This window comes from Dromiciops gliroides, chromosome 4 (genome assembly GCF_019393635.1).
Source record: "Dromiciops gliroides isolate mDroGli1 chromosome 4, mDroGli1.pri, whole genome shotgun sequence".
Classification (NCBI taxonomy): Eukaryota; Metazoa; Chordata; class Mammalia; order Microbiotheria; family Microbiotheriidae; genus Dromiciops; species Dromiciops gliroides.
Window position 1 is genome coordinate 448987510 of NC_057864.1, and position 11974 is coordinate 448999483.

The 11974-nt window shown below is 46.6% G+C and overlaps 1 protein-coding gene across 1 annotated transcript in view; it reads right to left on the reverse strand.

Moving 5' to 3' along the window:
* NOTCH2 (notch receptor 2) overlaps window positions 1-10051 on the reverse strand; it is a 176283-nt gene extending 166232 nt beyond the window's left edge. Inside the window, exon 1 of the mRNA XM_044001826.1 lies at window positions 9703-10051. Coding sequence (XP_043857761.1) covers window positions 9703-9775 — 73 coding nt within the window. The 5' untranslated portion in view covers window positions 9776-10051. The remainder of the gene's footprint in view (window positions 1-9702) is intronic.
* Window positions 10052-11974: the final 1923 nt, after the last annotated feature.

Consider the following 11974-nt stretch of genomic DNA (forward strand, 5'->3'; position numbering starts at 1 on the left):
AGCACCATGCTAGGACAAAAATGGAATTATCCTCACATCCATAGGAGGGGTGACATGTGTACACACACACACACACACACACACACTATAAATGTAGGAGGCAGTCCTGGGGGAATTACAAGAGGCTGGGCCAGTCAAGAAAGGCCTCATGTTGGGGCAGCTAGGTGGCACAGTGGATAGAGCACCAGCCCTGGAGTCAGGAGGACTTGAGTTCAAATCTGGCCTCAGACACTTAACACTTACTGGCTGTGTGACCCTGGGCAAGTCACTTAACCCTAATTGCCTCACAAAAAAAAAAAAGAAAGGCCTCATGTTGGAAGAAGCCTTGGAGCTGGGCTTTAAAGGAAAATGAGGATTGGGGGGGGGGCTCCTGCACTCCAGGTATAATGGACAGCCTATACAAAAACACAAAACTGAGACGTGGAATGCTTTGTTTGAGGAACAACAAGAAAGTTAATGTCACTAGCCACTAGGAGGGAGAGTAATATAGAATAAGCTTTGTCAAAATCCGTATCCCACAGGTACTATACCATATGTTAACATCACATACTCCTCGCTTCTGGTTACAAGGCGGACTGGTCTGATTGAAAAGACTTTCTCTAATCACCCTCAAAAGTTAACTAATCTACCCTAGCTACACTAGAGTTGATGTTCATCCTTTTCCCTTTTAAGGTAAAATTCATATAATAAAATGCCCACAGCTACATCTATTACAGACAAAAAATATAAGTAAAGGCTGAAATGGAATGTATTCCTTTAAAATCCAATGACCAGGGCGGAGCTAAGTGGTGCAGTACATAGAGCACTGGCCCTGGAGTCAGGAGTACCTGAGTTCAAATCCGGCCTCAGACACTTAACACTTACTAGCTGTGTGACCCTGGGCAAGTCACTTAACCCCAATTGCCTCACAAAAGAAAAAAAAATCCAATGGCCAGGGGCATCTAGGTGGTGTGAGGGCAGTTAGGTGGCACAGTGGATAGAGCACCAGCCCTGGAGTCAGGAGGACCTGAGTTCCAATCCAGCCTCAGACACTTAACACTTACTAGCTGTGTGACCCTGGGCAAGTCACTTAACCCCAACTTCCTCACTTAAAAAAAAAAATCCAATGACCTAACACAGCAACAAATGCCAAGAAGACAAGGCATCTCTCTGGGCAGATGGGAGCGGCCAGATACGGAATCATAATGAAAGTTTCTATGAAGAATTCTGATACATAATTTGTTACTCAGAGGAGTAAAAAGTTCATTTACAGCCTTGAGCATTCCCTAGTTTTGTGTCTATCGCCATTCAGAGGTTGCTCTGGGTTTATCAGGGCTGTAGTTAATTATCACCACATGAATTACAAAGACAAGAACTCTCCAACAAGGCAGCTTCTCTCCCCACTGAGTCCCACCAGTCAAGATGGGCTGCTTCATCTCTCTTTGGTCTTTTAAAGTCTTCCAGTAGTTCTCTTGCAAAAGAGAAATGAGCAAGAAAAGATCACAAACGGCAAGAAAGGGAAGCAAAGGAAAGCAGACACACACCTGCCACCACATGAGACAACAGGCTAAACAAGGTGTGAGAAGAGCTTCAAGCCCCAGAAAGTGTATTTTTATTTTTAGAAGACCATCTACCTTTAACTAGACAAGACTTAGAACACACCAAAATTCCCCTTTTCTGTGTCTCCTTCCCACAACGATATTTATGCATACCCACTTCGTATAAATAAATATGCTAAAAGAAGGCGGGCAAGGTGCTCTTAGCCAAGGGAACAGGTTCTGCAACCCCAATAAGCCCAACCTGTGTTTGTGCTGCAATGGGGCAGTCCTGGCATGATGTGTGCATAATGTATGCATGGATCTGAGAGCTGGGGCTGAGCTGCCAACATCCTGCATGAGAACTAACTTGGAGACCAGTAACCGCCCTAGGCAGGCCTCCAAAGAAGGGCACAGCACGACAGCCCAGAGAAATGCTGGCCCCTTAGAACCTAGCCAGGAGATGAAGGACAGTCCTCAGAGCTGCAACAAAGGAATCAGCCTGATGTTTAGGAGGAGCAAAGGGAGCCAAGAAGGTCCCATCCCCCCATCTCCAAGCCCCCACCCAAAAAAAAAAAGGGTTTACTCAGTCCCGTCCAGTTAAAGCCTGGACTTCTGGGGAGCTGGTAAAACGAGGCTTTTGCCAGGACAAGCACAAAAGGCTGAGGGAAGATGCTGCCAGTTATGATTAACTGATGGGGTGGAATCCCCATGCCAACTGGGGCAGAAACTCTGGGTGAGTCCACGATACCACCTCAATCCTTTCTAGGAAACACAAAGGATCCTTCAACCACTGACACGGGAAATGAATCTTCTAAGGGAGAACTTCTTAGTTAAGCCAAGCCTCATCTCGGGTCGGGCTTGGCATTCAGGACTCAACAGGAAGCCCGCCATCCCTCTCCCAACACACTCACCCACACAATCATGCCAAATAGTTTACATCCATACCCCCACCAGAGCAAAGAGCCTTCATCTTTTCTCTTAATAAGACCTCTGGGTATAGTCAGACCCTTGATTTGTAAAGTGTATTTTCACAAAGAGATCTGACTTCTAGCCCACGGAAAAAAAGAAACCTCCAATTCACAACTGGAGTGGATGGGTGTGGAGACCATCCCTGTGCCTAGGATCAGGAACCCTGAGAGTGTGGTGACATGCCTTCCAGCTGGGTCACAGCCTTGGGCCACACTCCCTAGAAGGCCTGCACTTCTGAGTCAGCCCAGCGACAGGAAACAGCTTTCCAAATGTGTGGATAAATCACGGATGACTATTTCAGACTTAGCTGTGTGCTCATTAGCCCAGCCTCCTCAAGGATGACCTAATACGCTCCTTGAGAGGGGCAGGGACAATATCTTCTCTACCCAGTCCTGTAAAGTGATGGGTGAAACACATCCACCAAGGGCGACAACATGAGACAAGCTTCCTTCCCACCCCAGTGGGTGTCCTGATGGTTAAGCTTTTTAAAATCTCAAAGCCAACAGAAGGAAAGGAATCTCATCAAAGGAAAGATGCTATAAAAATCCAACTCACACTTATGCAAATAAATCAATGTGGTCACTCCTTTGTTCTCCTTACTACCATCCATGGCTCCCTTAAGAACTCCTCCTTACAGCCCAGTGGAAAGAACATAGAACTACCAGTCAGGAACCTGGGTCCTGATCCTAGAACTGCCATTAACTAGTAGTGTGATCTGGAGCAAGTCACTTACTTCCCTCCCAGGGCTTCAGTCTGACCCTCAGCAAAATGAAAGGATTTGGCTCTGATTAATGTCTGAGGTCTCTTCTGGCTCCACTATTCCGTCCTCTATCCTATCTTCTGCTCCCCTAACTTTTATATCCTTGGGGAAGGAAGAAGGAAGGGGAAGGAAGGAAGGGAGAGAGACTACTTTACAAACTCCCTATGTCCAATGGAGCACATTGATCAAATGATTCATTAAATCCAGAACCCCAGGAACATGCCTTCTTTCCCCTCCAAGGCACAAACATCAAGAAACTTTGCCAAGGAGAGCCCTCCGCTCCTTTCCAAAGATCCAAGTGTTCATAGTGCTCAGCTTAGAAGCGTCCCCTACCCCTCTCCACCACTGCATCTTCCTTCTTCAAGGATCTGTCTCTTGTCACCAGTCCACCTTGGGGGCAGGGAGGGGGAGAAGGAAGAAGGGGAGATGGCTACCACAAGACAGAGAAGTGGTCACAGGTCTTAACAATGTGTAACATCTTCAAAGGTAAGTGCGGTTCACTAGGGCCGAGAACGGAACATAACATTTAACATCAAAAGGATTTCAGGGCTTCATAGGTCCTGATGCTACCACAGTCTGAATAAATTCGGCAGATATTTATTAATAATCTACTATTCACAAGGCATCAGGGATAGAGAGACCAAAGCAAAATCAACCTCAGTTGGCAAGTGACTTACATTCTATCATTGGAAACATAAACACCTGTAAATAAATATGAAATTGATACAAAGTAAATGATTGTACTAGGTCAGCCCAATCTCCTTGTGAGGGGATTATGGGACTTCCTTAAGGGCTGTGCACAGAGTACATACTGGTCTGAATTTGACAGCTATAGGCGACAAGATTGAATGTTTGGATTTTTCTCCCCATTCAAAAAAAAAAAAAAAGATTTCTATATTCTAACTGTGATAACAGACCTGCTGCCTGGCTCTCCATTTGGAGAGAGCTAAGTAGGCATGTTTTTTAGAAAAAGCACTAACAGCCTGAAAAAAAGATTAAACTTTAAACAGTAACCAAAAGACACAACCCTCCCAGGGGATTCGAGCTTTCCCAAATATTGACAGTGTAAGGGGAGGGGGAGGGGGAAGGGTGATGAGAAGAATCCAAGACCCATGCCCAGAAGGAACCTCAAGAAGTCATCTTGTCCAGCCCCACCCAATTCCTACACTTTGATGCCCAGGATAGCCCCCTGGATCTCTGGGCTTTCAAGCCCTGGATTCCCAGCACCCCCCCCCCAGAGGGTTCAGAAGTGGGAGGTGAGAACAAATTCTCTGAAGGGATGCCAACACCAAGGGAAAAAACAAAAACCTGAGCTGCTCTCTATTCAAGAGAAAGGGTGGAGTATGAGTCTTCCCAGAGGTGGGGTCAGCTTTCAGCCGATGTCATCTCTCTACAGGTGAAAGCAGCTTCCAGGCAAACCTGAGTCAACATCAGCCTCACCTGTAGGACATCCCATGGGAGGGGAGGGGTGGAAGCCAAAGGTGCCAAGAGGCCACTGTGCCCACAAGAGGCTAATGATGTTCATGTAAATAAATATGGCTCTTCTACTCAGCAAGTATGCTCTGAGCACCTACTCTCTTCCTCCCACTGCACTAGGTGCTGTGTGTGGCCCAGGACCTGCTGACATCTTGCTGGGGAAATGGTCTAAGACACACAAAACAAGGCAAGCAAGAAATTCTATATACTCTGTCATTAGACTGTGAGCTCCCTGAGGGCAGGGGCTGTCTCTTGCCTCTTTTTGTATCCCCAGTATTTAGCACAGTGCCTGATACCCAGTGGGCAGTAACTAAATGTCTATGGACTGTCTGCCTTCTCTTTTTTTAGTCTCCTTTGGATTTGGTTTCAGGAGAAATCTCTCCATGGAAAAGAAATGAATTCACTTTGCACAAAGTGTTTCTCAGTCTGGTGTACTTTGTGAGTGCCTCAAAATATCACAAGTTCAAGTTGGAAATCCTTCCCCTGCCAAAAAAAAAAATCCTTCAAAAATTAACTGTAATTTATTTTATATTTCAAATATAAAACACAAGCTTTTCCCAAAAAAAAAATCTCTAAAGGAATTAATTTTCAAAGTTATCTTTCATACTAAAAATAGAATGAAATTAACATAAATTTATTTAAGGTTTTTTTTTTATTTCACCTGTTCCCACTCGCCACTCAGGTTACCTGTCATGTCACGAAGCTATAACTTTGAATTACCGACAGCCTGTATTCCACTGAAGCAAAATCACAGACAATCTCAAGTGATGGGACCCAGAGACCCAGAGACCCAGATTTAGTTCAATGTGGACCTGAAATGGGAATCTCTTTTAAAACATCTAACAGCTCAAGGTCACCCGGCCTCAGCTCACCAGCAACTCCTGCAGCAACTGATTCTACTTTGGGATAACTCTAACTTATTAGGAAGTTTATTTATCCTTCTTGTGTCCCTTAATCTATTTCTGGGCCATTTCCATTCAGTGCTCCAGGCTCTACCCTCTGAGGCCAAGCAGAACAACTGTAATCACTCTTCCATGTGACAGCCTTTCAAATTCTTGTAGACAAGTAGAAAGGGTCACCCTAAGTGTTCTCTTCTTCCAGCGAAACACCTCCAGTCCCTTCCCACTCTACTATGGCCTGGTTTAAGCAACTCACCATCATCATGTTCCCACTACTCAGGACTCACTGAAGTTTGTCAACATCTTTCCTAGTGTGGGCACTGTACTAGGTTGGAAAGGTTTTCAAGGATGGACACTGCCAAAGATGCTCACATGAAGACCCTTCTGGCTAAGTTCAGAGAAGCCCCTCACCAGGGTTGGCCACCAGGGATCAAGATTTTCAGTTTGGCCCTAGCAACTTGTGAAAAATATCCACTAAGGTTATGAAGGAGCTTGGTTTGCATCAGTAAGAAGAGTGCCTATACTTACAAAGTTGTGAAGTACCTTTCATAAAGCACTCTCTTTTTTTTTTCCTTTTGGTGAGGCAATTGGGGTTAAGTGACTTGCCCAGGGTCACACAGCTAGTAAGTGGTAAGTGTCTGAGGCCGAATTTGAACTCAGATCCGGCCTCAGACACTTAACACTTACTAGCTGTGTGACCCTGGGCAAGTCACTTAATCCTCACTGCCCCACAAAAAAACCAAACAAACAAACAAACAAAAAAAGTGTGCCCAAAAAGCACTCTCAAGTGTGAGCAAGGGACTAGATGTCTTATCTATTCTTAAAATTCTCTAAGGGGGAGGAAAGCATGTCTAGGGAATGGAAGCATCTGCAAAATGATACAAATTATATTGTTTCAAAGATCAACATATTCACAAAGATTATCAGAAGCAGCTCTAAAGCTTCCAGACATATCCCACCACATCCAAAGGTCCTAAACTGAGCAGTCAGAGTGCAGGTGACAAAGTACCCCTTTGTGCAGCTGGAGAGAACAGAGACAAAGCAGGGAGAGGACAGAGGTCACCTCCAGAAGCTGAGCAGTCAGTCAATAAACATTTATTAAATGCTGTCATTCACTGTGCTAAGCAATGAGGATACAAATAAAAGCAAAAGACAGACCCTGCTCTCAAAGAGCTCACAGTCTAATAGTGGAGACAATATACAAACTACATACAGAATGAATTGGAAACGATCAACCCAGGGAAGGCACCATACAGCAGGATAAAATTATGGACGTTTCTTGAAGAAAGTCACTCAGAAATGTCTCCCCTCCCTCCCTCCCTCCAATTTCATAAAAAGAGACATGAGGAGGGGGCAGCTAGGTGAAGCAGTGGATAAAGCAGTGGCCCTGGATTCAGGAGGACCTGAGTTCAAATCTGACCTCAGACACTTGACACTTACTAGCTGAGTGACCCTGGGCAAGTCACTTACCCCTCATTGGGGGGGAAGGGGGGAAAGGGGGGACAGGAGGCCAGTACAAAAGGGAAAAAGGTCCAAAAAAAATCATGCTCTTTTGTTTTTGTTTTTTTGGGGGTGAGGCAATTGGGGTTAAGTGACTTGCCCAGGGTCACACAGTTAGTATGTGTCAAGTGTCTGAGGCCGCATTTGAACTCAGGTCCTCCTGACTCCAGGGCCAGTGCTCTATCGACTGCACCACCTAGGTGCCTTTTTTGTCTTAGTATTCAAACAAATTGACAAGAGTACAACATTTTCTAAAGCAATTATTTCTAAGACCAAAACACTGTAGAAGGCAATTCTATTCAAACAAACAAACAAAAAATACCAGATCAAGGTGAATTATCCAGCAGGCAGCAAGATCTGAAAGTACCCACCAATTGTAAGGAAAGGAGATCCTGGGATATAGGTGTGGCCACAGATGGCTGTTTGGAGAACCACAAGAAAGGAGCTGACAGTTCTCCGCTGGGGAACTCAATGATGTGTAAATTACATCCTGGCAACAAGCCCAATACAAGACATTCAAAGGGTCAGAAGGGTGTTTTCTAATTGGTACCTCGGGAGAACCCAATTGATAAAGAGATGGAGATTTTCAGAAAAGAGCTCACAGTTAATAATTTGATGTAATTCAGGACAGTTACTAAAAAGTAGGCTTTACTCTCCCTTGGAGCAGTCAAGTTTAACAGCATAGAAAACTGGGGAATTCTATTTATTACTCAGCTGACCTCATTTGATGCTCAGATTCTCCAGAATAGGGATGGATACCTGCCACCGACATAGCTAGGCAGACACAGATCAGTGTTCAAAGATCCTTAAACGAGAAAGGTCCTCTCTTAACAGAAAGGAATCCTATTTTCTTCTTCTTGGGCACAATTTTGTACTGTGCCTTTCAATCTCATCTATTAGTTCTGCTCCAATGACTATGGAAAGTTTTATTTATTTCCCATCTCTCTCTTTCTTTTTTTTTTTTTTTACAACGAGGAAATTGAGGGTCAGAAAGATTAGTTAACTTGCCAAAACAAGTTACTAAGAGAATGAGTGAGGGTTATATCTCCCTAGACTCAAGAGTCCATCTGATCTTGCTAATTTTGCCACCTCCGCCCACCCCAAATCACACATTACATCATTTCTTTCCTTTCAAGGAGAAGAAAAGAACCTATACAACTTGAAATACTTCCTAATGCCCTTTGACTGATGGTACTTCATCAGAAAGTACAATCACAGTTCCTCGGCACATATCTTTGGTTCACCTCAGATATCCTTGGGCAGGTGCATTTGTACCAGAAAATGCCTAAGTCCACTTTTTCAGGTGGAAGGATATCTCTGGGCTCTTTTAAAAAACAAAACACATGATCTGCATTTTTAACATCCCCTGCTATTCAAAACTGAGAAGAGCCAAAAACTCATCTCAAAGCTGAGCACCTTTTCTTTAAAAGTAAGAAAGTTCTCGTTTTGTGGTTTTTAAAAGATTCTTCCTGGAAAAGACGGTTTCATCATTTAGATTCTCCCACACACATACACCTCCTCCGCCTCCCCTTTCTTTTTTAGCAAAACGACCTTCAAATGTGTTCAGAGACTCGATTTGATAACACTCTTAAAAGACGACGTCCTAATGAAGGCACTTTGAGAATGAGCGTTACCCCTCCCACCCTCCCCGCTCTCTACAGGGGGCGGGGGAGATGCCTGAAGAGTAGCCAATACCGTCTCCAAGTTGGAGAAGATGGTCAATGTCACATAGCAGTTCTTCCAAGCAGCGTCCCCCCTCCCCAACCCCCCGCCAAAGATAAAGTTGGGAATCTGTGGCTTTGGGAGAATGACAAGCGTTGAGATTTTAATTGCCTTAGTATGAGGCCACACGAGTTTTCCTATTCCTCCTGCCACAACGTGGGCAAAGCCCACGAGACTCCCGAAACACTCAGGCAGAAGGGGGGGTGCTGTCAGAAATCCCAAGCGCGCTGCCCAGCACACAGTCCGGACTGAATGAACGTTTGCAGGCCTGGGCTGAGTTCAATGGACCCTTCACCCAGCGCAGATCCACGACCCCAGGCCAAGGTTCCGATCTAAATCTCCTTGGCAGGGAAGGTACGATCGGCTCAGGCAGCGGGCGACCTCCCCCCATGAGGGCGTCTGGCATTCCTGGAGCCAGAAGCGCTAGGGGCGTGCGGCTCGCAGCCCGCTGAACTGTAACCCTTTGTTAGGCTGGGCAGGGCCCAAGGTCAGCTCGGCTCTCGCCAAGTCCGCAGGGGCCGAGACTCCAGCAGCCCCCTCTCGCCCCTGCTCGACTGAGGTAGGGGAGGGGGCGTGCAGCTCCCCCCGTCCCCCACCCGCCCACCTCCGTGAAGGGAGAACCGAAGACGTAAGGGGCTCTCATTAATCAAATTGTTTCACCCCACGGGAAGGCTGCAGTAAGCCCGGCAAGCCTGACGCCCCCCACCTTTCTCCATGCCCCGGCTTGGAGGGGGCACATTAACTGCGGGTGGCCTGGGAGGGAAGGAAAGGGAAGGGAGAGAAGGGGATAAAGTGGGGTGGACCCTGGGGGGCGCAGAGGAACGGAGAACGCCTACCATGGCCACCTGGAGATACTCACCTAGGGTGGGCGCGCCTTGGCACAGCCAGAGACCCAGCAGCAGGCAGAGCGGGGCAGGACGCAGGGCGGGCATCTTCTCGGTCGCCTCCTCCTCCTCCTCCTCCTCCTTCGCCCAAGCTGATCCACATGGGGTGGGGGGGTCCCTGCCGTGGAGCCCCCCCACTCTCGGACTGCAACCGCGGCGCTAGGACCCTCCCCCGGGGGGCCCAGGCAGGTTAAGCGCAGCGCATAGACAGCCCCGCGCCCCGGATCCGAGCAGCACAAGTACCAGCAACAGCCGCCACCGCCGCCCGGAGTTTGGCAGAAAGTTTTTGCTTCTCTGCGCCTCGTGTGTCCTTCCGCCTCGGTCCTCCTCCCCCTGGGGAAAGCCCCGCCCTTCTCCTCCTCCTCCCCTCCTCTCCTCCTCCTCCTCCTCCTCCTGCTCTTCCTCCTCCTCCTGCGGCCCCAGCAGCAGCCGCCGCCTTCCGTACCCCGGGGTTTCCCGCACGAAGAAGTTCCGGCACGAGTTGCCCGCGGAGGGATCTACTACGACCCGTCTTGTTCCCCCCATTCCTCCCCAGCGCGGGTTGGGGCCAGAGGCTCTGCTTTAACCCCATCTATGCTGGAGATCTCGCCTGCGCTGGGAGGAGAGATTGGGAAGCCAGAGATGGAGCGTTAGGCGCATCTCTGTAGAAGGAGAGACGGATACATCACTCAGAGCACACAGGGATGCCTGGTGTAATAGAAAGAGTTTGGGGTTGGGGTCTGAAGACTCGGGGCGCTCTCACTGGATGACCTTGGGCAAATCCTAGCACCCTCGATTTACAGCTGGAAGAGATGGAAGCAGAGGAGGAGGAAACCTCGGGGTATGCTGCAGTGGACAGAGAGCTGGATTGGAGTTCAAATCCAGGCTATTCTGATTATTATTTGGATGACTATGGACAAGTCACTTAATCTTTCTTTGTCTCAGTTTCCTCCTATGTTAAAAAAAAAAAAGCGACTACACTTGTATTTGTGTGAACTTGGACAAGTCATTTAACCTCTTTTAGCCTCAAGTCGTTGTAGAGTTGCTTTTCAGTGTGCCTGACTCTTCGTGATCCCATTTAGGTTATTTTTTGTTTGTTCGTTTTGACGGGGATACTGGAGTCCTTTGCCATTTCCCTCTCCAGCTCATTTTACAGCTGAGGAAACCGAGGCAAACAGGGTTGAGTGACTTTCTCAGGGTCCCACAGCTAGTAAGTGTCTAAGACCAGATTTAAACTCAGGTCTTCCAGACTTTAGGCCTTGAGTTCTTATCCACTGTACCATATAGCTGACCAGGCTTCAGTTTCCTCATATGTAAAATGAGGAAGTTGGACTCAATGATCTTTAAGATCTCTTTCAGGTCAAACCGCTATGATCCCAGGTATATATATAATGATGCCCTTCATGTTCATGCAGAGATAAACCCAAAGGTAATGTGTCAGTGTCATGGAGAAGGATCATAGTTAAGGAGAAATTTGCGGAATGGGGAGCAGAACAGAAAAGAGGTTGCTTACACCATTCTTTAAACAAATATTGAGTTTTTCAACTCAGAGAACTGTGGTAGGGCTGTAATACTCATGAGCCCCTACCAGAGGTGTACTAGTAAATATTTAACAAACTGCTCTCAAAAAAGAAAAAAATAATTTCCCCGTGATACACTTTTAAATTTAATCTGCATTATTAATATTTTCTCCATCACTTTCTAAAGTCTAGACCAAAGCTTCTTAAACTGTAGGTCAGGACCCCACATGGGGTCTAAATGTGGGTATCACAAAAAATTTGGCACCAGTAAAAGGTTATGAATACCTATTTTATATTCCTGTATACCAGGGTCTCTTAAACATTTCTCTCATAAGCCAGAGTGGAAAAAGTTTAAGAAGCCGTGGTCTAGACAATCAACAAAACAATTAATCAAATCTTAGTTGTTTGCTGATTTCTGAGGTATAAATTATCTCTATCCAGGTTCTAGCACATCCCTATCCCCACCCCTCAAGAAATTTACAATGTAGTTGCCCACACAAGCCACACACTGAAAAGTCAAGTAACAGTACAAGGTATGATAAGTACAAAACGATTGGAGCAGATGTGCTCAGGAGAGGGAGAGCCACCACGGCCTAGGGGCAATCGGGCAAACATCACCCAGGAAGCTGGAACTGACCTGGTCCTTGAAAAATGGGCAGGATCTGAAAAAGGGGTTCTAGATAGGGGACATGGAACATGCAAAGAGAAGAAAAAGAGGGCTCGTGAGTAGGAAAGTCTGAAGAAGAAG